The 25,338-nt window shown below is 60.4% G+C and overlaps 11 protein-coding genes across 11 annotated transcripts; 7 read left to right on the forward strand and 4 right to left on the reverse strand.

Annotated features, from left to right (window-relative positions):
• Positions 1-803: 803 nt before the first annotated feature.
• GGTG_10580 (hypothetical protein) lies at positions 804-1,969 on the forward strand. The gene is made up of 4 exons (XM_009228454.1): positions 804-981; positions 1,050-1,183; positions 1,320-1,485; positions 1,574-1,969. Exons 1-4 carry the CDS (start codon positions 925-927, stop codon positions 1,823-1,825), a joined length of 609 nt encoding a protein of 202 aa, XP_009226718.1. The 5' UTR covers positions 804-924; the 3' UTR covers positions 1,826-1,969.
• A 287-nt stretch (positions 1,970-2,256) lies between these two features.
• GGTG_10581 (hypothetical protein) lies at positions 2,257-3,914 on the reverse strand. Its single transcript, XM_009228455.1, has one exon. It carries the CDS (start codon positions 3,439-3,441, stop codon positions 2,515-2,517), a length of 927 nt encoding a protein of 308 aa, XP_009226719.1. The 5' UTR covers positions 3,442-3,914; the 3' UTR covers positions 2,257-2,514.
• Positions 3,915-4,184: 270 nt separating this feature from the next.
• Positions 4,185-4,573, forward strand: GGTG_10582 (hypothetical protein). Its single transcript, XM_009228456.1, has one exon. It carries the CDS (start codon positions 4,252-4,254, stop codon positions 4,492-4,494), a length of 243 nt encoding a protein of 80 aa, XP_009226720.1. The 5' UTR covers positions 4,185-4,251; the 3' UTR covers positions 4,495-4,573.
• A 960-nt stretch (positions 4,574-5,533) lies between these two features.
• Positions 5,534-5,831, reverse strand: GGTG_10583 (hypothetical protein; the record flags this gene model as incomplete). Its single annotated transcript, XM_009228457.1, has 2 exons — positions 5,534-5,603; positions 5,689-5,831. 2 exons carry the CDS (start codon positions 5,829-5,831, stop codon positions 5,534-5,536), a joined length of 213 nt encoding a protein of 70 aa, XP_009226721.1.
• Positions 5,832-6,732: 901 nt separating this feature from the next.
• Positions 6,733-8,390, forward strand: GGTG_10584 (tetrahydroxynaphthalene reductase). The gene is made up of 3 exons (XM_009228458.1): positions 6,733-7,032; positions 7,114-7,584; positions 7,820-8,390. Exons 1-3 carry the CDS (start codon positions 6,921-6,923, stop codon positions 8,083-8,085), a joined length of 849 nt encoding a protein of 282 aa, XP_009226722.1. The 5' UTR covers positions 6,733-6,920; the 3' UTR covers positions 8,086-8,390.
• Positions 8,391-8,871: 481 nt separating this feature from the next.
• Positions 8,872-11,070, forward strand: GGTG_10585 (carboxypeptidase S1). The gene is made up of 3 exons (XM_009228459.1): positions 8,872-9,108; positions 9,172-9,460; positions 9,524-11,070. The coding sequence occupies exons 1-3, from the start codon at positions 8,962-8,964 to the stop codon at positions 11,005-11,007; spliced, it is 1,920 nt and encodes a 639-aa protein (XP_009226723.1). The 5' UTR covers positions 8,872-8,961; the 3' UTR covers positions 11,008-11,070.
• Positions 11,071-11,241: 171 nt separating this feature from the next.
• Positions 11,242-13,047, forward strand: GGTG_10586 (hypothetical protein). The gene has a single exon (XM_009228460.1). The coding sequence runs from the start codon at positions 11,757-11,759 to the stop codon at positions 12,846-12,848; it is 1,092 nt and encodes a 363-aa protein (XP_009226724.1). The 5' UTR covers positions 11,242-11,756; the 3' UTR covers positions 12,849-13,047.
• On the reverse strand, positions 12,914-15,255 carry GGTG_10587 (hypothetical protein). The gene is made up of 4 exons (XM_009228461.1): positions 14,754-15,255; positions 14,390-14,664; positions 13,720-14,318; positions 12,914-13,638 (listed from the first exon to the last, which is right to left on the reverse strand). The coding sequence occupies exons 1-4, from the start codon at positions 15,039-15,041 to the stop codon at positions 13,352-13,354; spliced, it is 1,449 nt and encodes a 482-aa protein (XP_009226725.1). The 5' UTR covers positions 15,042-15,255; the 3' UTR covers positions 12,914-13,351.
• A 983-nt stretch (positions 15,256-16,238) lies between these two features.
• Positions 16,239-17,938, forward strand: GGTG_10588 (hypothetical protein; the record flags this gene model as incomplete). The annotated part of the gene is made up of 7 exons (XM_009228462.1): positions 16,239-16,368; positions 16,448-16,467; positions 16,539-16,575; positions 16,653-16,720; positions 16,826-17,211; positions 17,298-17,396; positions 17,491-17,938. The coding sequence occupies 7 exons, from the start codon at positions 16,239-16,241 to the stop codon at positions 17,906-17,908; spliced, it is 1,158 nt and encodes a 385-aa protein (XP_009226726.1). The 3' UTR covers positions 17,909-17,938.
• Positions 17,939-18,839: 901 nt separating this feature from the next.
• On the forward strand, positions 18,840-19,811 carry GGTG_10589 (hypothetical protein). The gene has a single exon (XM_009228463.1). The coding sequence runs from the start codon at positions 19,036-19,038 to the stop codon at positions 19,696-19,698; it is 663 nt and encodes a 220-aa protein (XP_009226727.1). The 5' UTR covers positions 18,840-19,035; the 3' UTR covers positions 19,699-19,811.
• Positions 19,812-20,432: 621 nt separating this feature from the next.
• Positions 20,433-21,734, reverse strand: GGTG_10590 (hypothetical protein; the record flags this gene model as incomplete). The annotated part of the gene is made up of 4 exons (XM_009228464.1): positions 20,433-20,486; positions 20,562-21,233; positions 21,421-21,604; positions 21,658-21,734. 4 exons carry the CDS (start codon positions 21,732-21,734, stop codon positions 20,433-20,435), a joined length of 987 nt encoding a protein of 328 aa, XP_009226728.1.
• Between the last annotated feature and the right edge of the window lie 3,604 nt (positions 21,735-25,338).

Consider the following 25,338-nt stretch of genomic DNA (forward strand, 5'->3'; position numbering starts at 1 on the left):
AAAAAAATGGCCCAGACCCCAGCAAGCCTTTTGCCAAAATTGGGCACCCAACAGTCAACACACCAGAGCGAGCAGCCGCGCAATCTCACTGCGTCGCCTCGGATCCCTGCAGCATCTCGATTGAATGTCCAGGCAGGCAGGCAGGCAGGCACCTAGCTAGGTACCTAGCATTTAGCCCTCCTTATCGGCAAGCGCACCACACACCCTCCATCACCCCGCCCCCCACATTTATTCTCCTGTCCAGCTCGGTGTGAGTGGCGCAGACCCCATCACCCTCCCTTCTGCCCAACAGCCGACGCGAAAGGGGGACGGGGGGCGCCACCCTTACCGAGCATTCGGGCCGGGCGAAGTTTATTCCTATCCTACCTATCCTAGGGCTGACGCTGCAGCTTGCCGTGTGTGTGTTTGTGTGTGCTCGGTTCCGCCATGGTGGCAAGGTTTGGCGGTGTGTAAGTTGACGGACGGACGGATGGCGCCCACTTATCCCCTGCCCCGTCTACCAACAGCGTATTGCGGCTGGAGGGGGGGCCTTATCTTCGGGTTCCTTTCGCTTCGCTGCAGGCCAGGGGGAGGGAGGCGCCTTGCTACGTGCCTCTAATCCTCTGGCTAGCGTGGGTCGGGTCGGATATGTCCTGGACTAGCTCGGCCGGCGAGGCGCTCGACTTTGGGCCGTCGAGGCTCGAGCCGGCGATGGCCGGGCTGGACTCGTGGTGGCGGAATGGCGGCCCGGGGAGGAGGTGTATATATGTGGTAGATGTAGTACCTCGATCCCTCGCAGCTAGGATCTTTGGTTGCCGTAGGTGTTTGGATTGTTTGCTTGCCCTTGCAAAACAATCGCGCGTCTTGCAAAGCCCTTGTCCCGTGAGCGCATCCAATCTTTTGGCACCCGTTCCTAGAGGTCCTCTACCCCGGCCCGTTGCTACGATGAGGTTCACGGCCCTTATTTCGCTCTCACTCGTGGCTCTGGCGGCTGCCGTTCCCGTAAGATACCTAAATGAGGCCCTTGGATCCAGAAAAAGAAAGCACTGACAACTCGGACCTCCTCGAAGTACGGCATCACCAGCAGCGCCGAGGCCAAGAGCCTGTTGAGGCAGCTCAGGGTCGCGGCCAGCGACTCGAGCAAGAGCTACAGCCTGGACCAGTTCGGCTCCGTGCAATTGCGGACCGACACTTGCAATTCCGAGTAAGAGCGACACACCGAGCGCTATATTTTCCTTTTCTACTTTTTTTTTTCTACATCCTTCCTTCCAAGTAATGTCCGCTCGGACAAAAGAAGCAATCAAAAGTTAACCCTTGGTTTGCCCGCCCACCCTTTCCAGAGAAATCGTGCTCTGGCGCGACGCGTCAGCCAACGCCCAGGTCGACAACACGTGCACCCTGACCACGGGCACCTGGACGAGCGCCTGGGACGGCGCGGTCTGGTCCTACAGCCAGCGGGACAAGGTCGTGGTCGAGCGGCTGGTGACCCTCATGAATGCATGGATCGTGAGTACACTACTTATCCCTCGTCGCTCTCGAAACGCGATACATTTTCCTGTGTGCTGACGCGTCCGTCTTCCCTCCCCCGCCCCAGTCTGGCGCCAGCGCCTGGGACGCCGATAGGCGGCAGCTGTTCCTCAACGACCTGGAGCGCCCCGAGCTGTGGGTCGTCACCGGGACCGTGGCTGCGGCCAGAGGCGACAAGGCGCCCAACGCCTGGAAGCCGCCCCTGGCCGCGGCGCACTGCACCTACGCCATCAGCTGGGTCGACGTTAAGGGATATTGGGGCCTGTCCGTCACGGCGGCCGAGAAGTCGACGCTGACGAGCATGCTCAACACGTGTTGAGGGGGAGGATGAAGAAGGAGGTGTTTTTTTTTGTGGTGGTTCCGTGTTCGATTTGGTGGTAAAAACAGGATCCCATTCAATATCCGTATCCAATAGCCATCGTCTTTCTCAAGTTGCAACAAATACACTCGGTTGTTTCATTCATTCTTCGTTCATTTCCTCTAAGTCTACTTCATCCCTGAAGAAACTACTTCCCGCTTGATCGAGGACGGTCTCGTCTTGGCAGGGAGCTTGACACCGCTAGGGCAGGTTTGGCTGTTGGTTCTGTTGGTGCATCGTATGGCGTGGCGGAGCCCATGTCGGTTACGGGTTGCCTCATTGGGATGCCCATGGGCAGACAGAGCAATGGATCAAGGTATTTAAACTGGAATCTTCTTTTGGGGCCATTCTAGCCGTCTATACGCCCGCAGCTAGATCCATGGCAAATGAGGGTGGGTATCGTAAAATGTCTCCAGTGAAAGAAAGGAAACGAAAAGAATACAAGTAGTCATCAAACATCATATCTGCCCCACCCGCCGCATCCAGCGGGTATCCAGACCCCATATTCTACAAGCCAAACCAGGACCGTAAACAGGCTACCAGATGCATCTTACAAACACACAAGCAAACAAACAATAAAAGAGACAAGAAAGCCGGGGCGGAGAGAGAAGCTCTCGATCCGCCGAGCAAGAATGAGCGAGGCCCACACTTTACTCGTCGCGGTTGTTGAGCTCCATGCGCTTCTTGAGCCTGTAGGCGATGGCGCGCTTGCGGGCGGCGGCGCTCTGGGTGAAGGCGGCGGAGCCGCCAAAGGGGCCGGCGCCGGCGCCGTTGCGGACGCGGACGACGCAGACGTTCTGGACCCCGGCGACGGTGCCCTCGCAGGTCATGCCGGCGGGCATCTGGACCTCGAGCGGGAACTCGGTGCTGGTGGCCAGGCTGAGGCCCTGGATCCCGAAGCCCGGGACGTCCTTGGTGACCTGGGCGGGGCGGAAGGCTGAGGCGTCGGTGCCGCCCGAGGTAGCGTCGATGTCGGCGCGCATGGGGCCGGCGCCGTCCTGGTTGATCTGGCGGAAGGTCATGGTGACCTTGCCGCTGTCGGAGGCGGTCGGGAGGCCGCTCGAGGCGCCCTCGCCGGCCGAGGAGGCGACGGAGCTCTCGGGACCCGTCTCGGCCTTGGTGCCGCCGCCACCGCGGCCGCCGCCCAGGAGACCACCAAGGAGGTTGCCGAGCTGGCGGGCCTTGTTGCGGTTCCTGTTGGTCCTGCTGTTACCACCGGTGGCAGCAGCAGCCTGGGCGTTGGCGGGGATGTTGTCCTCGACGCCGACGCCCTGGCCGTTGTTGGTCGGGGCGTTGCCGGTGCCCATGAAGTTGGCGATCATGGTCTCGGCCTTGATGGGGCCGTTGCCTTGGGTGCGGCCGAGGGGCCCGCACTGGCCGCTGTTGATCTCGCGGTCGCGGATGATGGCCGTGTCGGCCTGCGAGCCGCAGCCGTTGCTGGAGCAGTCGCGCGGGGTGCCGTCGGCGATGGACAGGCCGGGCATGGTGACGCCGTTGGCGCCTGTGATGGAGGTGACGACGCCGTGGGCGGAGGCGGTGGCGCTCAGCGCGAGCATGATGATGGACTTGGTCTGCATTTTGAATGTGTGTGGGGCTTGTTGTTGTAGGAGTAAAAGGCAAACAGAAAGATCTCGGATCTGGAATGAGTGTGTTTATAATGCCACCGGGGCTTCTAATGGGTGACTAAAGAAGAGAAGGCGGAAGGAACTGGATGGGAGGATGAAGCTGATGATGATGGTGATGGAGGGAACAAGAAGCGTCCATGTATGGGACGAAGGCCTCTTCAAATAGACTTCACTCGTGGGTGATTGAGATAGGGGGGGATAAGAGACGACACGACGTCCAAGGCACGGCGGCCTGCCGTCTCGCATCCGCGCCAAGCGCACCGCCCTCTTCTCGACGACGTTCAGATGAATCCATCCCGCAGCCGTGTTGCGACTCTCCGTATTGCCTCCTCCCCAGGACGGCAGTGCGCTTCGCCGGCAAGGGGTTGTCGAGATCGCTCCACGTTGGCGGCGGCGACATGCAAGGGAGCGAATCGCATCGCGAGGTTCTGGCCCTGTCGTTGGGGGAGCGAATCGCATCTCTTGTTTGCGTGTGGAGAGCGCTAAAAAAAAAGAGGGTCATATCCCCTGTCCGCTTCCCCTTCCCTCCCGAGCCAATAAAATCTCCTCCCGCAATGATGAGCCGGCAGGGGTAGGATGGGGGAGCTGCCGATCGCTGGAGGCTGTTCTCTGTGGCAGGGTGGCAGGCTGCCAGGTTGGCCGTGCCAGAGCTGTCGACAGGGGATGGGCACCTTCTTGACGGGCTTGGAGGACGGTCGCGGGGGCCGGCTGAAACGACAACCTGAAGCGCGCCGTGATCCACTCAGTGCTCACAAACCCACGATGGCCGCCCGCCCAGTCTTGTTCTGCTCGGCTCAGGATCCGGCGGGCAGCAAGGAAACGGCACTAAACATGACGAGGGCACGCGAAAAACGAAACATGGCCGCATGGAGCTGCAAGACATGGCTGTGCGCTGGCGACAAGCGCGCGATCAGAGAGGGAAGGGACCGCGAGATGGGAACGAGAGCGAGGGCTCCGACTTGGTTTTGCTACCGTTTCAACCGCGATCTTCACGATGACCAGTAATCGCCGTGTCTCCCACTCGGATCATGGGGGTTCCCTCGAGCAAGGCCGACTGCAGCTGAGGATGTTTGATATATAGCACACACCAAAAGCCTCTTTGGACGGCAGGTCGCCAGGGTCTCAATGCCATTGCGCTTGCGGCGGCTGATGAAATAAAACACCATCTGGCCGGGTCTTTCTGGCCAGGTCTTTGCTCTGCTCCTTGCGGGGCCTGGGAAGGGAGCAGAGGAGTCGGGGCTACACACAGAGAGCCCGGCTCGTGGTGTTTTGGAACGATAGGACAAGAATTCGGACGATCCACCGCGTTCAGGCAAGCCATTGAAAATTCTTTGAATGGGATATTCGAGAAGGCCAAGAAGGCGTCAAAAGTGACGGTCAAGCAAACAGCCGGGCAATAAGAATTGCCCCATGTGAACGAGACACAGGCGGGTAGCGGGTGCTGCAGCGGGAAGGCATCGCGGGCGATGTGGTAGCCAGGCACGGATGACAGCCCTGCATGGATAGTACTGTGTTGCATTGGGGGGACGACTGTGCAACATCGTCAATCGAGCCGCGCTGCAGGAGTTCGGGATGCAGGGTCCCAGGGCAAGACGCAGGTGGGTTGCCCCATCAAGGCGATGATGGGCGAACCCAAGCGGTCACGGGGTCTTGTTCGATTCCAAAAACCATCCTGGACAGCCGAACGCCGCCGAAACTGGCCAAGAACGGGGCCTGAAAATGGGGAGGAAAGCAATGAGAGTTGAGATGAAGCCACAACAAAAGTATGAGTAAAAGAAAGTTGAAAAGAAGGAAGAGCGGCGCATGCCGGAGATTGTCATGTCGATCCACCAGAGATAGCTACTCACTATCTAGTATCTCGCAACCATGCAACAAAACGACAGTCGCCCCCGAGAAGGAATCGAGCGCGCGAGCAAGGAAGCCCCATGGGAGTAAAAAAAAAAATGCCGCCACAGACTCGAACAGCTGATCCGAGGGGAAGTCTTGCCGAAAACGCAAGGACGCACCGAGTGTTCGCGCTAGCACCTAGACTAGCGCACGGCCATCATGTCAGGGACATGGCGCGGCGCATCAGGGCGGGCAGGGAACGCACTGGGGACGGGATGGGCGGATCGCTGTCGAGGGGGGGAGGGAGATTGGGGGCTGAAGATATCGTGCACACATGCTGGTCAGCTGTTCCCCCTAGTTGTCGTTACGCACAGGCCACCTTCGGAACCGACGAGCGATGGGACGCCCTGCCGGTCCCGTCGGGAGTCGCGTGGCGCCGTCCGGTCGGGGCGGGGCTGTTCACGTCGCTCGCCTGGGAGGGGGAAACGGTCCCGCGCCCGAAGACTCGTAGTCATGATTTGCGTTCGGCCAAGGGGTCAGCAAACCATCCCCGCTCCGGGCCGGCAGCACGACGACTGACCCTGCAACAGGAATCGGGGTCGGTGGTGGCTGTGGCGGAGCGTCAGCGTCTGAAGTTGAGTTGCTAATGGGCTTGGAGGAAGAATCCAGGCCTTGACAGAGACGGCGGGCGCATCACCAAAAAGCAAGCAAATAGTCTAGCGTAGAGTAGAGTGGGGTCTTATTGCTCTGCCGGAGCCCAACACAACCCAGCAGCATGGGCTCCATCGCGTCCGGACCAGAGCAAAAAAAAAAAACCAAAGAGAAGAAAGAAAGCGACGAACCACGACCACAGGGACCACGACCACAGGGAGGACCCTCGAGCAAAACTTCGGACTCCCGAGAAGGAGCGATGGTAGTCTCAGCCAGCGCCTCAGCCGCTTGGCGCTTTGGCACGCAAAACCCTGAACCGGTTCGTCCAATAACACCACAGCCCCGACAGTTTTTTCGGATGGCAGCACGAAATGTCCTTCTAGCCTTTGAGCCTCGCTCTCTCGTCAGATATACCCAGCCACCGTCAGCAAGGGAAAAACAGCCGCGCTCGATGTGGCCCAAACACAGCAGAGCACAGCAGAGCACAGAATAGGACCGCTTGCGTGCGCACTTGCATGCATCCCCCCCACCAGCCCGTCCCTTCGCGCAATGTGTTTGCTCGCGAGGGGGCGAAAGCGCGAAGGGCCGAACCCTCCTCGATGGCGGGCGGTGCTTTGTCTTGGCAAATATTGATAGTCTGTCGCTTCCAGGACGGGCGCTCCAAGGGTCCAAGTCCGGAGTCCGGACGCCCGTCGGGGGAGCAACTCACCAGCTGGCTGCTGCTGTTGCGCCTGTGCGGGATGGGAGGCCATGATGAGGGTGAGAATAGACATGCTTTTGTATATAATACCCTGTCGCCCCTTCCGTCAGTAGCAAGAAAAAAGAAGCCATCACATCAGCCAGCCTTCTCTCAACCCTCATAACAGCTACAGCCTTCAGCGGAGTATCTCCAGCCCACACTACAATACCAACTAATTTATCCAAATACCCCTTCTTCCTCCCCAACCTTCAAAATGCCTGGAATCACTGCCCCCGCTGGTGTCAGCAAGTATGACCAAATCCCCGGTCCCCTGGGCCCCCAGTCCAACTCCCTTGAGGGCAAGGTCGCGCTGGTGACGGGCGCCGGTAAGCTCCAACTCCACCACCCCCCGCACCGCCACAGACAACCCCCACCACCATGCTAACCCAACGCGCGCACCACCACAGGTCGCGGCATCGGCAAGGAGATGGCGCTCGAGCTCGCCAGGCGCGGGGCCAAGATCATCGTCAACTACGCCAACAGCACCGAGGCGGCCGAGCAGGTGGTTGCCGCCATCAAGAAGGCCGGCTCCGACGCGGTCAGCATCAAGGCCAACGTGGGCGTCGTCGACGAGATCGTGTCGCTGTTCGAGCAGGCCGTCAAGGCGTTCGGCAAGCTCGACATCGTGTGCTCCAACAGCGGCGTCGTGTCCTTTGGGCACGTCAAGGACGTGACGCCCGAGGAGTTCGACCGCGTCTTCAACATCAACACGCGCGGCCAGTTCTTCGTCGCGCGCGAGGCCTACAAGCACCTCGAGGTCGGCGGCCGCCTGATCCTGATGGGCTCCATCACGGGCCAGGCAAAGGGTGTGCCCAAGCACGCCGTGTACTCGGGCTCCAAGGGCACCATCGAGACCTTTGTCCGCTGCATGGCTATTGGTGCGTTTTTTTCTTTTTTTTCTTTCGTTCATTCTCCATCTCTGATGGTGGCTGGCTAGCGCCGGGGGTGCCTTGCATTGCCGGCATTTCCCCAACCCAGCTCCGTCGCACGCACGCACGCGAGCAGAGCAGCGCACCGACATCCTGCAATCTCGCAGCGTCGTGCTGGTGCCAGATTTGTTTAACGAAATGGTCCGAGCCAATTGCTGACGATCCCTTTCCTTTTCCACTCCAGACTTTGGCGACAAGAAGATCACGGTCAACGCCATCGCGCCCGGCGGCATCAAGACCGACATGTACCACGCCGTCTGCAGGGAATACATCCCCAACGGCTCCGAGCTGGACAACGAGGGCGTCGACGAGTTCGCCGCCGGCTGGTCGCCCATGCACCGCGTCGGCCTCCCCATCGACATCGCCCGCGTCGTCTGCTTCCTGGCCTCGCAGGACGGCGAGTGGATCAACGGCAAGGTCCTGGGCATTGACGGCGGCGCCTGCATGTAAAACTATAAAAATAAAAAAAATAGACGAGGGGGCTTGAGGGTTGCGACAGGGCCATTCCAATGTGGCTCTGGCTTTCTAATTTCTGTTTCGACAAACATGTTTTAGACGGCGATCTTCTTTCTATTAATGTTCACAAGCATGTCGGTTAGCCATGGCATCCGGTCAGGGGTCGGCCTGGATAGACCCAGGGAAGGGTCTTGGATATCCCGACTGGGCAATAGACTTGAATCTGAATTGGTTCTTCCGACTCTCCTCGACTCGTACCTACCAGGGTTGCTACCAGTGTTATTACCAGTCAATCAGTGAACCTTTATGGTGCTCGCAACCAACGCCGCCCTTGCAGCGACGGCCGCTAGATTGGACTGACATCCCGCGGGCCCGTTGCGCCAAATCCGGACCACAGGCGGGGAAAACGTTTCCAGGTTTCCCTCGCGATGCCCAGCCGGCATAGACACCGACTTTACACGGCCACCAACTGATCTGCACTTGCACTCCATGCGATAATGACCCGTGCCTGGACGCGCATTGCGACAAAACAATGGGAACCTTCTTTTTTTCTATTCTCCCGCAGCGTCTCGGTCCACTCTCAAACACGTAGGCCCAACCGCCGAGTGAGGAAGGTAGTAGCAGCGGGGATGATGGGATGGCACCGCAGGTCTTGGTCTGAGGGGTTTGGGCGGGTCCCCCATGCCACGGGCCGGGAAGAGTAATTGTTTATAAGAAACTGGCGTGTCATTCCTCGAGATGGATGTCGAGAAGCAGCCCTCTTGCGTCCCTCCGCACCACCAGCTCTACACGGGAGTGCTTTCTCTAATCTGCCTGTGTGAGAATCACAGGTCTTTCCTTTTGTTTTACCCTTGAGCGAGATCGGCAGCCATGGCACCCTCGGTCCTCAGGTTACTTGCCAGAGTCGGGGCGGCGGCCCTGATCGGCTGTGCGTCGGCGCAGTTCCCGCCCACTCCCGAGGGCGTGACGGTGATCAAGTCCAAATACAACGAGAACATCACCATCAGTTTCAAAGAGGTGCGTGAGGTCATGACAGGGATATTCCTTCGGTTTGTTATTTAATTTTAACGCCGTGATTAGCCAAACATCTGCGAGACAACGCCGGGGGTCAAATCATACTCGGGCTTCATCCACCTCCCTCCCGGCACGCTCGACGCGTCGGGCGGACAGGCGCAGGACTTCCCCATCAACACCTTCTTTTGGTTCTTTGAGGCCAGGGAGGACCCCAAGAATGCGCCGCTCACCGTCTGGATGAACGGCGGCCCGGGCGCGTCCTCGATGCCGGGGCTGTTCAACGAGAACGGGCCCTGCTTCGTCAACAACGACTCGAGTACCACGAGGCTGAACCCGACGTCGTGGAATAACAAGTGTAGGGAAATACTTGCTGACGAGAACCCCCCATTTCCTTTTGCTGACGCTTTGTTATCCGCAGCCAACATGCTGTACATCGACCAGCCCGTCCAGGTGGGCTTCTCGTACAACACCCTCGTGAATGTGACGGTCGACGCCTTCAATGGCCGCAAGGACCTCGCCCCGGGCGAGCCCATCCCGGCGCAAAACAGCACGCTCCGCGTGGGTACGTACCCGAGCGCCAACAGGGACGCCACCAGCCTCGGCAGCATCAACGGCGCCATCGCGCTCTGGCATTTCTTCCAGGTATTCCTGGCCGAGTTCCCGGGCTATCGGCCCATCGATGACCGCTTCAGCATCGCGACCCAGTCCTACGGCGGCCGCTACGGCCCCGCCATGGTCGGCTTCTTTGAGCAGCAGAACGAGCGCATCCGCAACGGCACACTGGGCGGCTCCGGCGTCTCGGCCCCCAACAAGGTGGTAAATCTGGACACGCTCCTGCTGGTAAACGCCTGCATCGACCGCCAGGTCCAGTGGCCGTCGTACCGCGACATGGCCTTCAACAACACGTACGGCATCAAGACCCTCCCGGACGCCCAGTACGCCAGCATGGTCGACGCCTACGAGCGCGCCGGCGGCTGCCGCGACCAGATCGACACGTGCCGCGCCCTCTCGTCGCTCCACGACCCGACCGCCACCGGCGTCAACGCCACCGTCAACCAAATCTGCCAGCGCGCCGAGTCCTACTGCTCCCAGCACCTCCGCGACCCCTACACGCGCCTGTCGGGCCGCTACTACTACGACGTGACGCAGGTCGACCCGACCATGTTCCCGGAGCCCTTCGTGCCCGCCTTCCTGAACCAGCGCCACGTGCAGCTCGCGCTCGGCGTGCCGCTCAACTACTCGGGCTCGTCGGACGCCGTCGCCGCCGCCTACCGCTCCATCGGCGACTACAACCGGCCCGGGTGGCTCGAGGCCATGGGCGGCCTGCTCGACAGGGGCAAGAAGGTGACCCTCATGTACGGCGACCGCGACTTTGCCTGCAACTGGATGGGCGGCGAGGCCGCGTCGCTCGCCATCCCGTGGGCGCACCGCTCCGACTTTGCCGCCGCCGGCTACAGCCCGCTGCGCGCCAGTGACGGCAGCGGCGACGGCGGTCTGGTGCGCCAGTACTCGAACCTGAGCTTCGTGCGCGTCTTCCAGGCCGGGCACGCGGCCCCTGCATACCGGCAGCAGGTCGGGCTGGACGTCTTTGCGCGCGCGGCCGTGGCCAACCGGGACGTGGCCACGGGGACCGTCGACACCGCGACGACGCCCGACTACAGGACGACCGGGCCCGCGACGGTGCGCGACGTCCTGAGCGAGCCGCCGCCGCAGGTGCCGTACTTTTGCTACACGCTGAGCCCGGATACGTGCACCGACGAGCAGGTCGCGGCGCTGCAGGGCGGGTCGGCCGTTGTGAAGGACTACATCATGATTGACCCGCCGTACAGGCAGGGGGCGGTGCGCCTGAGGGCGCGTGCTGTGCGGGAGCATCCTGACTTTGACCATGATCTGAGGATCTAGGGGAGGGGACTGCAGAGATGGAGAGGATTTAGCATATACGATACCAATCTACTAGCTTTTATTCGCTGTTGTCTGGTGTTGCCACCACCCGAGGCCGCCTTCACGTCATACCCATCTTTCCAAAGACGCTTGCTCGTGCGAGTGGCTGACTCTGGCGCTGTCCCACTTCCCAGCACACAGAATTACATTAAAGTTCCAGTGCCTTGGTTTTGACAGGTTCCAGAGCGGGACTGGCCGCAAGTCTGTAAACATGATGGTGAAACGAAGCACGATTTCCTGGGTCGCGGGAGAACAAGGCCCACCCCTTGATGAACTGTCAATATTTCAGGGTCTTTTATTCATAAAAAACCAATCGAAGCTGGTCTGGTGATGCGAAGGGTGGTGGGCGATGCAAGGGACAGGTTCCTCCAGGCTTGCTCGAGAGGGGAAAACCAAGGAAGCCAGCACACCAGCGCCAAGCAACCTCAGCCCACTGACGTCAGCGACGAGCTCCCCGCCCCAACTGTCGCGAACCCCAAGAACGCCGTCGTCATCACAAGCTCGCCTCGTCGTCGCTAGGACGCCAAGGATGCTTCATCAAAAGGCGCGTTACTTCCGCCATGGCGTCTCCGGTCGGCCGCGGCCATGGGATGCTTCAACCGGCAGAAAATGATAACCTGGACGCTATATTGTTTCGCGCCAACTTTATGACAGCTCCTTGACCCTTGCTTGGGCTGTTCAACCAACCCCAAATATTCATACAGACCACAATGCGACCAAGACCCCGACGCATCACCACAGCGCTGCTGCCGCTCCTCCTCCTCGCCCTGGCAGCAGCGCCAACGGCCACCGGCGCCGACGCGAGCGCCGACTTCCGCACCAAGCGCGGCCTCGCCTACATCAGCCAGAGCCACGAGTCCGACACCCGCCTCCTGGGCTCCAACGCGTCCGAGGTCTCGTGGTACTACACCTGGTCGCGCAACGAGGCCCGCGCCGTCTCCTTGTCCCCGTCCTCCAACACCCTCCGCTTCGTGCCCATGGTGCACAGCCTCGGCGACGCCTCGAGCCCGGACCTGCTCTCCTCCCTGGACCGCCTCCCGCCGACCTCGACCCACCTGCTCTCCTTCAACGAGCCCGACGGCGAGCAGCACACGGGCGGGTCTGACGCCGGGCCCCGCGACGCCGCGCGCGCGTACATCGACCACATCGCCCCGCTGCGCGACGGCGGCGACGGGAACGGCGGGAACGGCCGGCGGCGCTGGCGCGTCAGCCACCCGGCCGTGACGGGCTCCCCGCGCGGCCTCGAGTGGCTGCGCGCCTTCAACAGGTCCTGCTACGAGCTCGACCGCGACCGCGGCTGCCCGGCCGACTTTGTCGCCGCGCACTGGTACGGCGAGCACGACGGGCTGCGCGGCTGGCTGGCCCAGCTACGCGACTTTTACACCGACACCTCCTCGGGGGCACCGGCCGCCGGTCGTGGTGGCGGCGCAAAGCCCGCAGACCTCAAGGTCTGGGTCACGGAGCTGGCGCTGCCGCAGGCCGACGCGGCCGCGACGCTGTCCATGATGCGCGCGTCGCTGGCGCTCCTCGACGGCGAGGCCTGGGTCGGGGCGTACGCGTGGTTCGGCGCGTTCCGCGCCCACGAGGCCAACGCGTGGACGGGCGACGGCGTCGCGCTGCTGGACGAGGGCGGGGCGCTGACGGACGTGGGGGCCGCGTACCTCGGCGGCGAGGGCAAGGGGTTCCGCGCCGGCATGACCGGGGATGCGGCGCCGGGGCGGGACTCGGGCGCCAGGGTGCGGGGTGCGGCGCGGTGGTCGGTTGCGGCGGCGGTGCTGGCTGGTGCGGTTGTTGCTTGTTAGGGAGGGGGGGTGGCATGTGTTGGTTGGTTCTGGAGTTGTCATGTTTTTGGTCATGGAGATACCCAGTTGTCATTTGCTTGGGCAATACATGGCCCTTTTTCTTTTGTAGATGAATACGTAATCTAGAATGAACCACAATCAATGCTCTCAAAATAAGCTAGCAACACGCAATCCCAACAGGCCCAGAGCTATCATCATGTCGTCGTTTTCTCATTCTCGTTTGCCGTTTCGCCGTGAATCCGTCGGCTATGTACCCTATTCTAGATCGTATACAAAAAGGGGAGACAAAGGGAACAGGCGTGCCAGCAACCCAGTGTTGCGTGTATAGGGTCAGTCATAAAGGGGAGATCCTGATGTAGTTCACAACAGTCCCCCCTGGTAGACGGCCAAGACCAGCTTGCGCCTTTCCACCGCTCCCGCATATTTTATCCCAAGCTCATAAGTCGTCATCAAACAAACGCGTCATTTTTCTAATCTCAAACCCTCTCAACTCGTATCCCTTCTCACCAGTCGGCGAGGGGCACCTTGTACTTCCTCGCCAGGAAGCGCACCTCGCCGCCCGTGAGCCAGATCTTGTTGCGGATGCGGTTGCCCGTCTCCTTGACCAGGGCCGCGACCTGCTTGTTGTCGGCGCCCGGGTCGACCTGGAAGTACTTGCGTAGCAGCTCGCGGTACTTGCGGTACTCGTCGGTGCCCGACATGAAGAAGTGACCCGCGTGCGAGATGACGGTCAGGATGTAGAGTCTGCACGAGGCGTTGTGGATCCCGAGCTCGCCGCTGGCTTCCTGGACTGTTTTTTTTTGTTCTTGTCAGTCTCGTTGTCTAGCGTTACTTGTCGAGGTTTGGTTGTTTCGGTCTGTATCAAACTTACTCTTCTTCACCAGGTCGTCCTGCCGCGCCTTCCGCTTCCACCTCCTCTGGCTGCTCATGGCGGCGACGCTGGCGCCCATGGCGCCGAGGAAGGCGGGCGGGAAGAAGACGCCGGCCAGGCTCAGGGCCAGGCCCACGGTCCACAGGGCCGTGGCCCACTGGCCCCAGTAGCGGCGCGAGGCCTCGAGGTTGCGCGAGAGCATGCCGACGGCGCCGATGAAAGCCGCGTTGTTGGCCATGACGCCGGCCAGGGCCTGCGACACCTGCTCCATCTCGTCGCCCGAGCCGCGCTTGGGGTCCAGGCAGTCGACCGACTCCTTGAGCTGCTGCCCGTGCCTGGCCAGCTCGTCCATCCGGACCACGACGGCCCGGATGACGTCGCGCGTCTCCATCGTGGACGCCTCGACCACGGATCCCTCGATCGCGTCGTCTTCACGCTTCTTCTGGTGGTCGACGATCCGCCTCAGCAGGCTGGTCACCTTTGCGAGCTCGGGCCTCTTCATGTCGGAGAGGAACTCTTCAATCTCCTCGTCCGACAGAAACACAATGAGGTCTCCAAAGCTCTGGAAGAAGCTGTCTGCCAGTAGCAGCACCTCGTTCCTATTATTTTTTAACAGCTCGTCAGCGGGAGCACCACAATGTGGACCTCACATTTGGGAATTGTCACGTACGCAGAGTCTTTACGCTTTATCCTCTTTACCCCCTTCTTGTCGGCCTTGCTGGCCCTCAGAATCGAGGCCTCGTGCATCTTCTTGAGCTGCATCAGGGTGAAGTAGCTGCCGAAGCCGCGCTGGACGGGCGTCATGCTGGACAGCCTCCACTCTGGGGCCACACGGAACTTGTGCGGCCCATGGCGGAACTGGCCCGTGAGGTTATGAGCAAGCTGCCGCAGCAAAATAATGTGGTTTGCATCACCCTCGAGACATCTCCTGTGCCTGAGCTTGACCTGAGCGGGGCGAAGCAGAATAACCAGCCAATTAGATGCCGCGAAATTTTGTATACAAGGGCCGCCAAGATCATGGGGGGTCGACTCACCGCTATTGTGGGCTTGCTGATGCCCTCGCGGCCAGTCTGGACCTCGCACTCGACGCAGGCCCAGTCGCGCAGGCCGGGCTCGAAGAGCGACTGCAAAAAGTTGTTGATGTCGTCCTTGTGCAGGCGGAACTGTGGGTACGTGCCGACGAGGGTGAGGCGGACCGACACGGCCGGCCGCGACGTCAGGTTGATGCCCAGCAGGAAGTAGATGCTGGTGGCCAGCCAGGAGAACAGGCCCCAGACGCCCGAGTTCTGGAACATGCCGCCCACGGTCTCGAAGGCGTCCATTTGCGTCTTGTGGCGGCGGGCGCAGCACACACTCGCAGTTGGACGTGAGCTTGTGGAGTTTTGTTCACTCTGGGAAAGGTTGAATGAAGGGGGACACAAAGGGCATTGTGGGAACTCTCTTAGTTGATGGCGGGTCTGGATTTTAATACCTACAGACACGATGATCCCCGTCGACAGCCCCCCCGGTACAGGGACTCGACGGGGGGCGTCGTGCAGGTGCAAACGGCGAGGCAAGGCCCAATGGCGACGGAGGTTGACGAGGTCGATGATGCAGGACCCCTGTCTTGGGCCCGGGCCAGGGGGCCAATCCGGGGCGACCGCGTTTTCCCCCCTTCGTGCCTAACCCGGACAGCTCAATAGCAGTGGCGGTGGCATTCGTGGCCCACGGAAAGCAGCCGTGCAGGCCCCGCCCCGCCAGAAGGGGAGAGGGTGGGTGCCACCAGACATTTGCTGGCGCGCCAAATGGGCGGCCCCCATTCGCAGCATCACTTTCGGGTCCCGGCGCGCTGTCAAATCCAGAGGCGCGACGCCCTGGCTCCACCACCAGGTGCGGCTTTAGGCCGTCACTTTTTGCCGCTATTTTTTTTTTTTTTCGATTCCTCCATTGGACCTCTTGTTCGCGGATCGAGATACGCGGGCAAGGCGGCACATCCATTCTCACCTGATGGATGCTTCCGCCCAACCAAAATCGTGCGGGTGGCGGGAGGGGTTGGGCTCGATGCTAATGGGCTGGCTGGAATTGGCTGGCTGGGAGTGGATTTTTTTTCCAAGGCTGCCGATCGTGCTAGTGTGTCATCAGCCACGCCACGCCTAGACCGTCCACGAATTTGGCGCGCACACGGCCACCCCCCCGCAGCCTTCGCCAGAGAACTCTTCCACGGTCCGAATGTGGCGGCGGCTACAGAACCCAAATACGGCGCCGCCTCTTGTGGCGCTGATCCAAGCCTCGTTCTTCCTTCACCCATTGTGTTTCTAGATTGTCGGAAGAGGTTTTTTGGGCTGTCGGAAGCGTTTTCATCGCGCGCGGAGACGGGCGATTTTCCGCCTAGTGAATTGACCAAAATGTAATCATAAATCAGGTAGCAACACCATATCCGCCCTTTATCTGCAGAGTGTCCCCCAGCGCCCAGTCTTCCTCTCTCCGCATGTTCGGATGGGGGCTCGACACGATGAAATGACAACATACCAAGCAAGGCCATGGCATCAGGGACGAAGAGCGGTGACTTGCTAGTCGGCACGATCGCACCTTTTCTTGTTGCGCTCCCGTTCGTCATCATCCGGCTTTACACGGCCTCCTTTATCTTCAGGAGGTGGTCATGGGCAGACAGTAGGTTGATCTCGTCGCCCTCTCCGCCGACCCAGAAACACACAAAGGCTAATAAGAAGCTGTCACTTTGCTCGAACAGCACTCCTGGTCGCATCAGTGGTAGGGAGCACTACGGTCGTGGTTCCAAGCTGGGTCTTCGACGAGCTAACTGACGGACTGGACATGCAAAGGTTTTTGCCGTGGCGTGTACTGGTGTCAAAATCGCAGGTATGTTCGGCTCGCCCTCAAGACTGGCGGAGTCGCGGGCCCAAGTCACCCGACGCTGACACGTCCGTCTCGTAAAGTGACCGAAACCTACGTCAAAGGTCCTCGCGGCAACTGGCTGGTCGGCAACGTCCTACTGATATACAGGGTATGTCGCAGCGCTGCAAGAGCCAGGGAGGGCAAATCAGGGGAGCAAGGGGGCCAGTCGTAGAACACATGGCTAACATGGTGCCTTTCGGCTGGGGCGGCCAAGTTGATCGGACTGATCGCGTTCCCGTGTCAGGCCGTCTCCACGGCCCTGGCCAAAGCCTCGGTGGCGCTGCATCTCCTCAACTTCGCGGCGACGCGGTCCATGAAGATGCTCCTGTGCATGGTGATAGGCGCCGTGGCCACCTACAGCGTCGCACTGGTCAGCTGCTCGATCGCGTGTACAGTCACCGTGCGCGGCCTGGGAGACGTGATATTGGGCAACAAGAGTGTCATCTGCGTACATGCCACCGAGTCGTACATCGTGGGCGGCTTGTTGAATTCCCTTACCGACTCGATCCTCCTACTTGTTCCTATGTGGATTTTAAAGCCACTGCAGATGAGCTGGAGCCGCAAGCTCGCCTTGCTGCCTATCCTGATGGCTGGCGGCTTGTAAGTGTTTTTCCCACATGCGCTGTGCAATCTCCTTGGACTAAATGCCAAGATGCAGGCACTAACACACGTGGTCCTTTTCTCAGCGTCTTGGGCGTGAGCCTCGTCCGTCTCAGATACTCGTGGCGTTTACGGACTGCCGCAGGCAGTTCTCCCCAGAGCTGGAAAGAGAGCTCGACGTGGAAGTAAGCACTTGGCCTTGACCGTTGTGGCGGCTAGTCGTGCGTGGCTGTCGAGATCATCCGTGACTGATCAGATTCTCGTCGCTCGCCGGAATAGCAACCTCGAAATGTGGGTGGGCATCATCTGCTGCTGTCTGCCGTCGCTCGGGCCCTTCTTCCGACAGGGGGCGAAACGGTTCAGCCGCGACGTCGTCGACAAGCGCCCCAAGATCATGGTCACCAGCACGGTGACGACGGTCGTCTCCGGGCCGTCGTGCTGTCTGAGCCAGAGCGACTCCTTCGCGATGCACTCGGTCGGCGTCGAAGAGGAGCGGCACTACACGAGGCTTGAGGTTCCTAGCAAAGACATGGCGGCGCCCAAGCGCGCCAGAGAGGCCGCCGCGGCCCAGAGCGAGGTAGCGGATTCTTATCCGCAGCTTCCCCCGCACCTGGTTTTGACGCCTTGCAAAGGCAGCGTGGTGGCGTCGTGCAGTCGAGCCTCGCTGCCAGCCAAGCCGTCGCCGATATACCGATAATCAAGACAGCAATTGTTCAATCCTGTTGGGACGACGATGGTGAATGCCGGCTGAGATCAGGAGCTTCCGAGGCGGAGCCCCAGCCCCTTTGGACTGATGCAAACCAGGCCTGATGCAAATGCAATAGCCAACCTCTGAGTTCCAGGCAGCGCCCATGTTTGGTTGTGCCCCGCCACGACCAACGGTCGAGACCTGGGTCCAGCTGCCCGCTGTGTCGCAATGAAAAGTGGGTGCTAAAAATACCAGCGACAGGGGCGTCAATGCTTGGACGGCAAATTTCAGACTGCGCCCGTCGGTCCCGAGCTTGTTGTGCCAGGGGGGGCTCCCAGCCAATTGCTCCGGCCCCACTCAACTGCCGCGCCCACAATCCCAAAGCTTCCAAGAATGTGAAAACAGATGCGAGCACCCAGAAATCCCAATGGGATTGCATCCCTTAGAGCCGCAAACCTAAGATAGAAGACTGCAGTGCCGGGAAGATATGCAATTACTGCGTTGCATGTTTCAAATCGCTTCCTGATCTCGAATTGAACATCTGCTCGCGCAAAGAGCAGCGCTGGTGAGCGGCGCTGTGCTGATCATTCATGCGCTGACTTGCATCCTCTACGGCCATGTCGGATCCTACTCTTTTCATCCAATAACTACTGCTCGAGAATCTTGTTACTGCGACCCGGCATAGCTGGGTCTAGGCCAGGCGGCCTGGAAGGCAGGGCTGAGCCCCATCCCAAGGCTGCGGAATCGACTCCTGCCGTGCCGCCTCCCAGCGCGCCGACTTACTGTAGGTCGTGGACGTTGGAGGGGCCGACGGAACCGTGCCACGGGAATGGAAGTTTGCTGGTGTGCTCGTTCCTGCTGAGGCTCTGTAGTCATACTGGATTGTTGTGCCATGTAGTTAGATGCTCGGTGCCGAACTCGCAATAGCATGGGATACGATCATGTATAAGAACAGGCAGGACTCGTCGCTTTGTGGTTGTTGTCTTTGATATTCCCATCCACACAGACAACCATCCCAACCAACCCAGACCACAAAGAGCAACCACCAACTCCAAACGCGAAAGCAACACCTTCAACGTCGACTCCTTCAGCACAACCACAAAACCACACCCATCCAAACATCACCACCGCCCAATATGCACGCCAACACCTTCGCCGCCTTCCTGCTGGCCGCGGCCCTGCCCTCCATCGCCACCGCCGCCGCTACGGGCCCTAGAGATGGTTTCCGGGTCGTCGTCAGGAGCGACTCCTCCGCCCCGTCTTCTTCGGATGCTAACGAGCTGGACAGGCGCATCGTACAACCCATCTGCATGGGGATTAACTGCCCTGTAATTAGGCTCCCGACTATCTGCAAGGGTCTTAAATGCCCTCCTAGAACCCCCCCGATTGCCTGCGCGGGCATTAACGGCTGCGGTGGCAGCCGGTTGAACAACAACGCCATCCAGGCCCGGGAGCCCCATGGCCACAAGAACGGCGGCCACAAGCGTAAGTGCCCGCCCGGCCAGAAGTGCAGGCGCCGCAAGTGCCCGCCCGGCGTCAAGTGCCACGGGCGCCCCAAGGGTCCCAAGGGTCCCAAGGGCCCTGAGGGCGGCAAGGGCCCCGAGGGCCAGCCCGGCGCTCAGGCCCCGCCTGCCGGTGCCGCCGCCCAGCCCGGCGGCGCGGCGCCCGCCCCCCAGGCTGGCCCCGAGGGCGCTGGCGAGGTCAAGGCCGCCGTCATGCCGCCCGCCGGCAAGCCTGCTGCCGAGGGCGCGCCCGCTGCCGCCCCTGCCGCCGCGCCCGCCCCCGAGGCTGCTGCTTAAGCGGTTGCGAGTCGCGAACGATTCCGGATTTTGTTCTCATCCACGTCTTTTTCCTTGTTTCACGGAATGCCCCCTTTCTAGCCCATCTGTCTTCCTCTCTTCGTCTCATCTTGGCAGCGATCTCGGGTTTCTAGCATGGTGTTTGGCAACTTGGGTCTTCATGCATATCAGGTGGCGGGTTGTTTTTCTTGGGGTTTCTTTTGTTCTCGCTTTGTCGGGGTCACATGGCGTTTTGGGCGCCTACGGATTTGTTTTTGGCCTCGGGGGCTTCTAGACTTGCAACGAAACACCATTTCTTTCTCACCATGCCGGACATGCCGTCTCCTGACTTCTCTCGCCCTGTTTCCAAGTCTACCATCTCTCTCCTGTCGCTGTGATACCTTTTTACATGCGGCAACCTTACTGCTGACCCAATTAGATTTTCCCGCTCGCATGACGATCACTACCCGCGCTCCTCCCATCATGTGCGCACCTAACTGTGCCACACCTGGCTTACTGGCTCCTGCCTAAACTCGCTAAGCAATTCGGGCATATAGCTCTGACTACAGGTGCGCCACCACCATTCCACGCACTCCAAAGACGAATTTGCTTAGGTCTAGTGTGTTCAATGGCTCAACTTTCCTATGGAGTGCAGAGGAGACTAGCCTGCCGACTTGGCCTAGGCCTACCTCGTACCCAGAACCCGATAGTATTCACCTCCCCACCTTTTGTCTGACCTGTCTGCCGGTGTGCAGCTACACACACTGGGAATAGTACCCCCCTGACATGTCCTTACATGCCGCTCCTTGCTGCACCCGAGTACAATCTCCAGTCAGCGTCACAATCAAGTGTCATATCCCGGGAACGGGCTATTCTTAACTCACCATGCAGCTTGTGCACCCCGTCCAGCCCTGCCCTCCGCACTGCTCGAACCTGGCCTGCGCGCACGGCTCCGTCCCGCCCGCGTCTGCCCCGGGCTCGGCCACGATGACGTTCCCCTTCTTGCCCGACCCGGCCGTGCACGTCTTGGCGCACCCCGACGAGCAGCCGGACCCGGCCGTCTTGGTCGAGCCGCCCTCGGCGACCTTTGGCCCCGGCACGACGTATTTGCTGAGCTTGGAGTGTATGTTGACCAGGATGCCCGGGTCGTTGGTCTTGTACGCGCCCGGAAACGACACCATCTGCGAGGCCGGCGGGGACCAGGTCCCGGACCCCGTCACGGTGATCTGGTAGCACGTCATGTACAGCTGCGCCTGGCCGGCCGACCCGGCCGTGTGCAGCGCGATGACCTCGGCGCGCAGCAGGTAGTCGCCCGCGGCGAGCGAGCGCGGGATCGGCACGTCCATCTTGCCGCAGCACTTGTTGAGGTCCTTGACGCCCCACTCGTCGTTGTCGCCCACCCCACCGGTCGACGCCCACCCGTTCTCGAAGATCTTGAACCACGGCGCCGACCCGTCCGCCCGCGACGCGTCGGGCACCTTGCTGAGGTACACCATCACGGGGCCGTAGTGCGCGCCCCCGATGGCCTCGTTTTTGCAGCTCCGGTCGTTCGGTTGCTATCCCGCCGCCGCCCCCGGGAAGAGTTTACGGTTAGGTATAGTGTTCTTGAACGGTGTGTGCTGCTTTGTCCAATGAATGCTCCCTGCCTTCCCTCCCCCCCGGAGCGGTTGCGCGGTTCTTACCCCTGCGCCTTTTGAACCCAATACCGCTCCGTGCCCTCCCACTCTGCTCCCCTTTACCTACCGCATGCATTTCCACAGTGACCGTGCCGCCCGCCGGGACGGGGCATTTGCCCGCGATGCCACGCCCGCCGCCCACGTTGCACCTGAGGTCGGCGCCTCCGAGGTTCTGCACCGGCGAGTTCGACTTTGGCACACGCGCGCATTGTGATCCGTGCTGGTCGGGCCTCGTCAGCCTTGGACTCGGGCTTGGGGCATGTAGGGATCAGGAAGACGTATCATATCAGCGCCGTCGACCCACAGCTGCTGGAACATGGCGTGTCCGGCGGCCTGCTGGACGACCAGGCTCGCGAGGAGAGATAACTGTGTCCCCTTCATGGTTGGAAGTTGGCCAACGTCGATTTTTGGAGACCTGGGATTTTTGCTGAGGGGAGAGAGCTCAGGCGTAACAGGAAGAGGGAAAGATGATGGCAGTCATACACGCAAGCAAATTCACAAAGGGTGTGTTCTTATTTATCTCTCTCGATTTCAACACGCACCCATATGTCGGCTGGACCCGGCAATTATAAAGCATCGCGGCATAAACAAAGGAGTGAGTGGAATAAACGACAGCCGGCACGCTCACGGCACTGCCTCGGAAGTCAATTAGATCAGGGAGGGTATCGGCCAGATCAACTCGCTCATATTGCCGCCTCCATTCATGTCCTCACCCTTTTCTGTCACCCCAAGCACTCCAGTTCCGGCTCTTCGGCGAGTAGATGGAACTGCATGACCCCCACAACCCGCATCCCAGAGCAGTGTCGGATGATGGTAACTCAATATCAAGCCGCGTCTCCGTGCGAGATGGTTCGCTGGGAGGCTTCTTGCCTTTATCGGGCCTGGGGACCCCACAAACTTCAATTTATGTGGCCAAAGCTCACCGGGTCCGTACGCTTGATATTGAGGGCAGAAACTCAGTAAGCCGGCGGCACTGGCTGTCATCAATATCCTAATTAAAGCGGTAGGGCGGCAGGGCAAGACCGGCTGGTGTAGCTCCGATTGTGAACGTGGAAAATGGAACGAGGCAGGGGTGCACCGGCAGAAGGTCGTGTCTGCTGCTTTTCTTCTCTTTCTCCCGAAGGCGACTCTGATGCCTCGTCCTATCTCTGGGAATTGCAAAGCTGCAATTTCTGGTTGTTTGCAGAATGTCCTCGGACATAGCTTCGCGAGCCGGGCGCACCTAGCCGGGTAGATGCCAGGATCCAGCTGGAAGAAAGACATGACAGATTGAAGGATGAGACAGCGGATGGCAGATGGTTTCCATGGCTTTTGCGAGCGCAAGCCAACCAAGCAAACAATGGACGCTGGTTTGTCTGGGGAAATAAAACAGCGGGGCAGCCAGCCCCGCCGCCCCCGCACTGCACCCTGGAGGCATATGCTCCTCGTTTGCCCAACTGTCAGCTTGTCGCAATTCTTGGCGGCACACGCGCCCAAAAGCAAGACACCGCAACCTTTCAACGCCCGCCACGCGACCAAAGGCAAACAAACGGCTGGTATCGTTGTACAAACCTCTAAAAACCCGGGCCTCTCAGATCAAAGGGCGCGAGACTGTTTCGCGCGGCAGCCGGCCAAGCCCGCCACCTTCTCGCGTGCGCCCGACTTCTCATTTCCACCTGTCCTTCGGCGCCGAAACGAAAGGCCCTTCTCCTGTCACCGAGCTCTCCAGCGACTCTGGCTGCGTAAACAAATAGAAGGGAGCACTAGGTCTGCGTGCTGCAGGCGAGAGAGCGAGATCGAGATTGACGCCAGGGAAAAAGGAAAAGGATTGGTGCGAACCGTCCGACAGCCCCCCCGCCACACACCCTCTTTCACTCTCATCTGGGTCACCGCCAGGCCTCGTCGCACGCCGGTACCCGTGTGCTTTTACGGGCGGACAGCCTCGATAACCGACAGTCATGCAGTCATCCGTGGAGGAATGAGATCGCCCCTGTGTCTTTTGCTCGGCCAGGGGTGCTTACAGGTCGCATCCCCATTGTCCAGGAGCCATGCTTAGTTTGCGAGCCTGATAGCCCAACTTCATAACGAGTCCTGAGCTTCCCGCTGTGTCCAGTGGCCCGGCCGGGGAGCCGTGGCCTACATCTCCGGGAAGCCCACCCAAGATGGCGCTGGCGGTGAGACGGAGCTGGCGCCGAGGTGGCGGCCTGCAGTCGATAAAAAGCATGCTGCCGGACCCCCCTTTATCTTCTCGTCTGGCGTCCCGTCCCCGGAGAGAGGCCCCCAAAAGTGTATTGTTGCCACCGACCAGTGTGCGGTGTGCGGATTGTGTGCCTCCCATGTCTATCGCACCCACCATCTTGTTCCATTCTCGGGTGCTCGCTAGTGCTGCAGAGCCCATCACACCACAAGATTACAAGATGACGGCCCATCACACAGCCTGACAAAGCACCCCCATTCTGTTCGCTCGTCTCCAAGTCCTCTGCTCGGAACCTAGGCCCATGCACAAGGGATGGCTAGTGGCCCGTTCCGTTTGCGGGGCATGCGCCGCAATCTCTATCAGAAGCAAGAAGGTCTTGTCCTGGCCGACCACAGCCCGGTTTTTAGGTGCCGAGTGCAGAAGCAAATGCTCTTTAAAGTCGTCCGGCTCGCGTCGCGCCTGTGGCGCCTCGTGTCTTGTTTCGTCATCGGCCCTCCTTTCACTCAGCGTAGGCGGGATCCCTGCGAAGGACCTCTGCGACAGGGTGACAGACACTTGAGTCTAGACCCGGTGGCGCGTGGTTCAAGCCCCTCCCTGTGGCAGTCACGGTCGAGCCCCCACTGCCGGTTTGTGGACGGCCCAGAACCACACCCAATGCACGTCCGACAAACTTTTGGCGATAAAGTCTGCGCGCGCCACATCTATGACGTTCGAGAGGGGGTTTTGATCGACCTGGTGGAGGGGAGACCCTGACGTCGAGAGGCTTGCGCTTGCTTACTGAGTGCTTGCTTCTTGCTCTGTTGCTTATTTCCACACACCGGCTGTTTGCCCGACTGCTCCTTTGCCTCTTGCGTGGCATCTGCGCGGTGTCTACCTCGTTTGCTCGCCGTATCTCCCCCTTACCCCTAGCTTCATGGTCGGCCTGGCGAACGGAGCCGCCAAGTCCAACTGGCCCAATACGCCGAGGGTTGGCCGCCAGCTTTGCCCATGACCACCGACCGGACCATCCGGCTCTGCTTGTCTCCCCTCTTCATATAAGATCATCTATCTGCTGGCCAGGAACCGGGGCTGGATATGTTGTGACCGCATGCAGCGTGCCAGTTGTCCAATAGGCCGCGCAGGAAACAACACACGCGGTCGCACGAGAAAATTCTCATTCATCCCGACGTTTTCTTAGGGGGCACGGGACGGGTTGCCTACCCCAGCCAGGGAGCTCCCGTTCCCCAGTTACTCGCTCGTTGGCTGCCGCCTCGCGTGCTAGGGAAAAGGGGCGGGATAATGGTAGGCTGGGCCTATCGAGACACGAGAAACTCGTCGCCTGGATTGTATGAATGTCCTCTCGAAGGCTCGCCTCCGTCAAACTCGGCAGTCGACTCGAGGCCAACCACCGGCGCCGCCAACGGGACACAAGACACCACAGCCCCGACCGCTCAAGCCGAGACCTTGGCCGCCTGTTGCCGTCCTCTGTCTCTGCCGTTGGGTCATCGACGGGCGTGAGCGGTAAGTCTGCCGAGCCAGGGAGTCGACAGGCCTGCCCCCCCTCGACAAATAACAGGAGATTACTTCCCGTCGCCGGCGCCCCGAGGATAGGCCCATGGCAGCATAGTTAGCTGCACCCGCGACCTTTTTCGTGTTACACACCTACGACGCCGCGCCCGACGCACATCGGCGCCCAGCGAAAGACCACAGTTCAGCCTTTCCGAAGCACCCCTGGCCTGCCACGTTTGGGCGTCTCGCCAACCTCCGCGCATCCCTCCCTCCTGTCTGCCCCTGGTGATTTTCTTCTATAGGTTGTCGTCGTTTTCTCTG

The sequence above is a fragment of the Gaeumannomyces tritici genome (assembly GCF_000145635.1).
Source record: "Gaeumannomyces tritici R3-111a-1 unplaced genomic scaffold supercont2.6, whole genome shotgun sequence".
Taxonomy (NCBI): Eukaryota; Fungi; Ascomycota; class Sordariomycetes; order Magnaporthales; family Magnaporthaceae; genus Gaeumannomyces; species Gaeumannomyces tritici.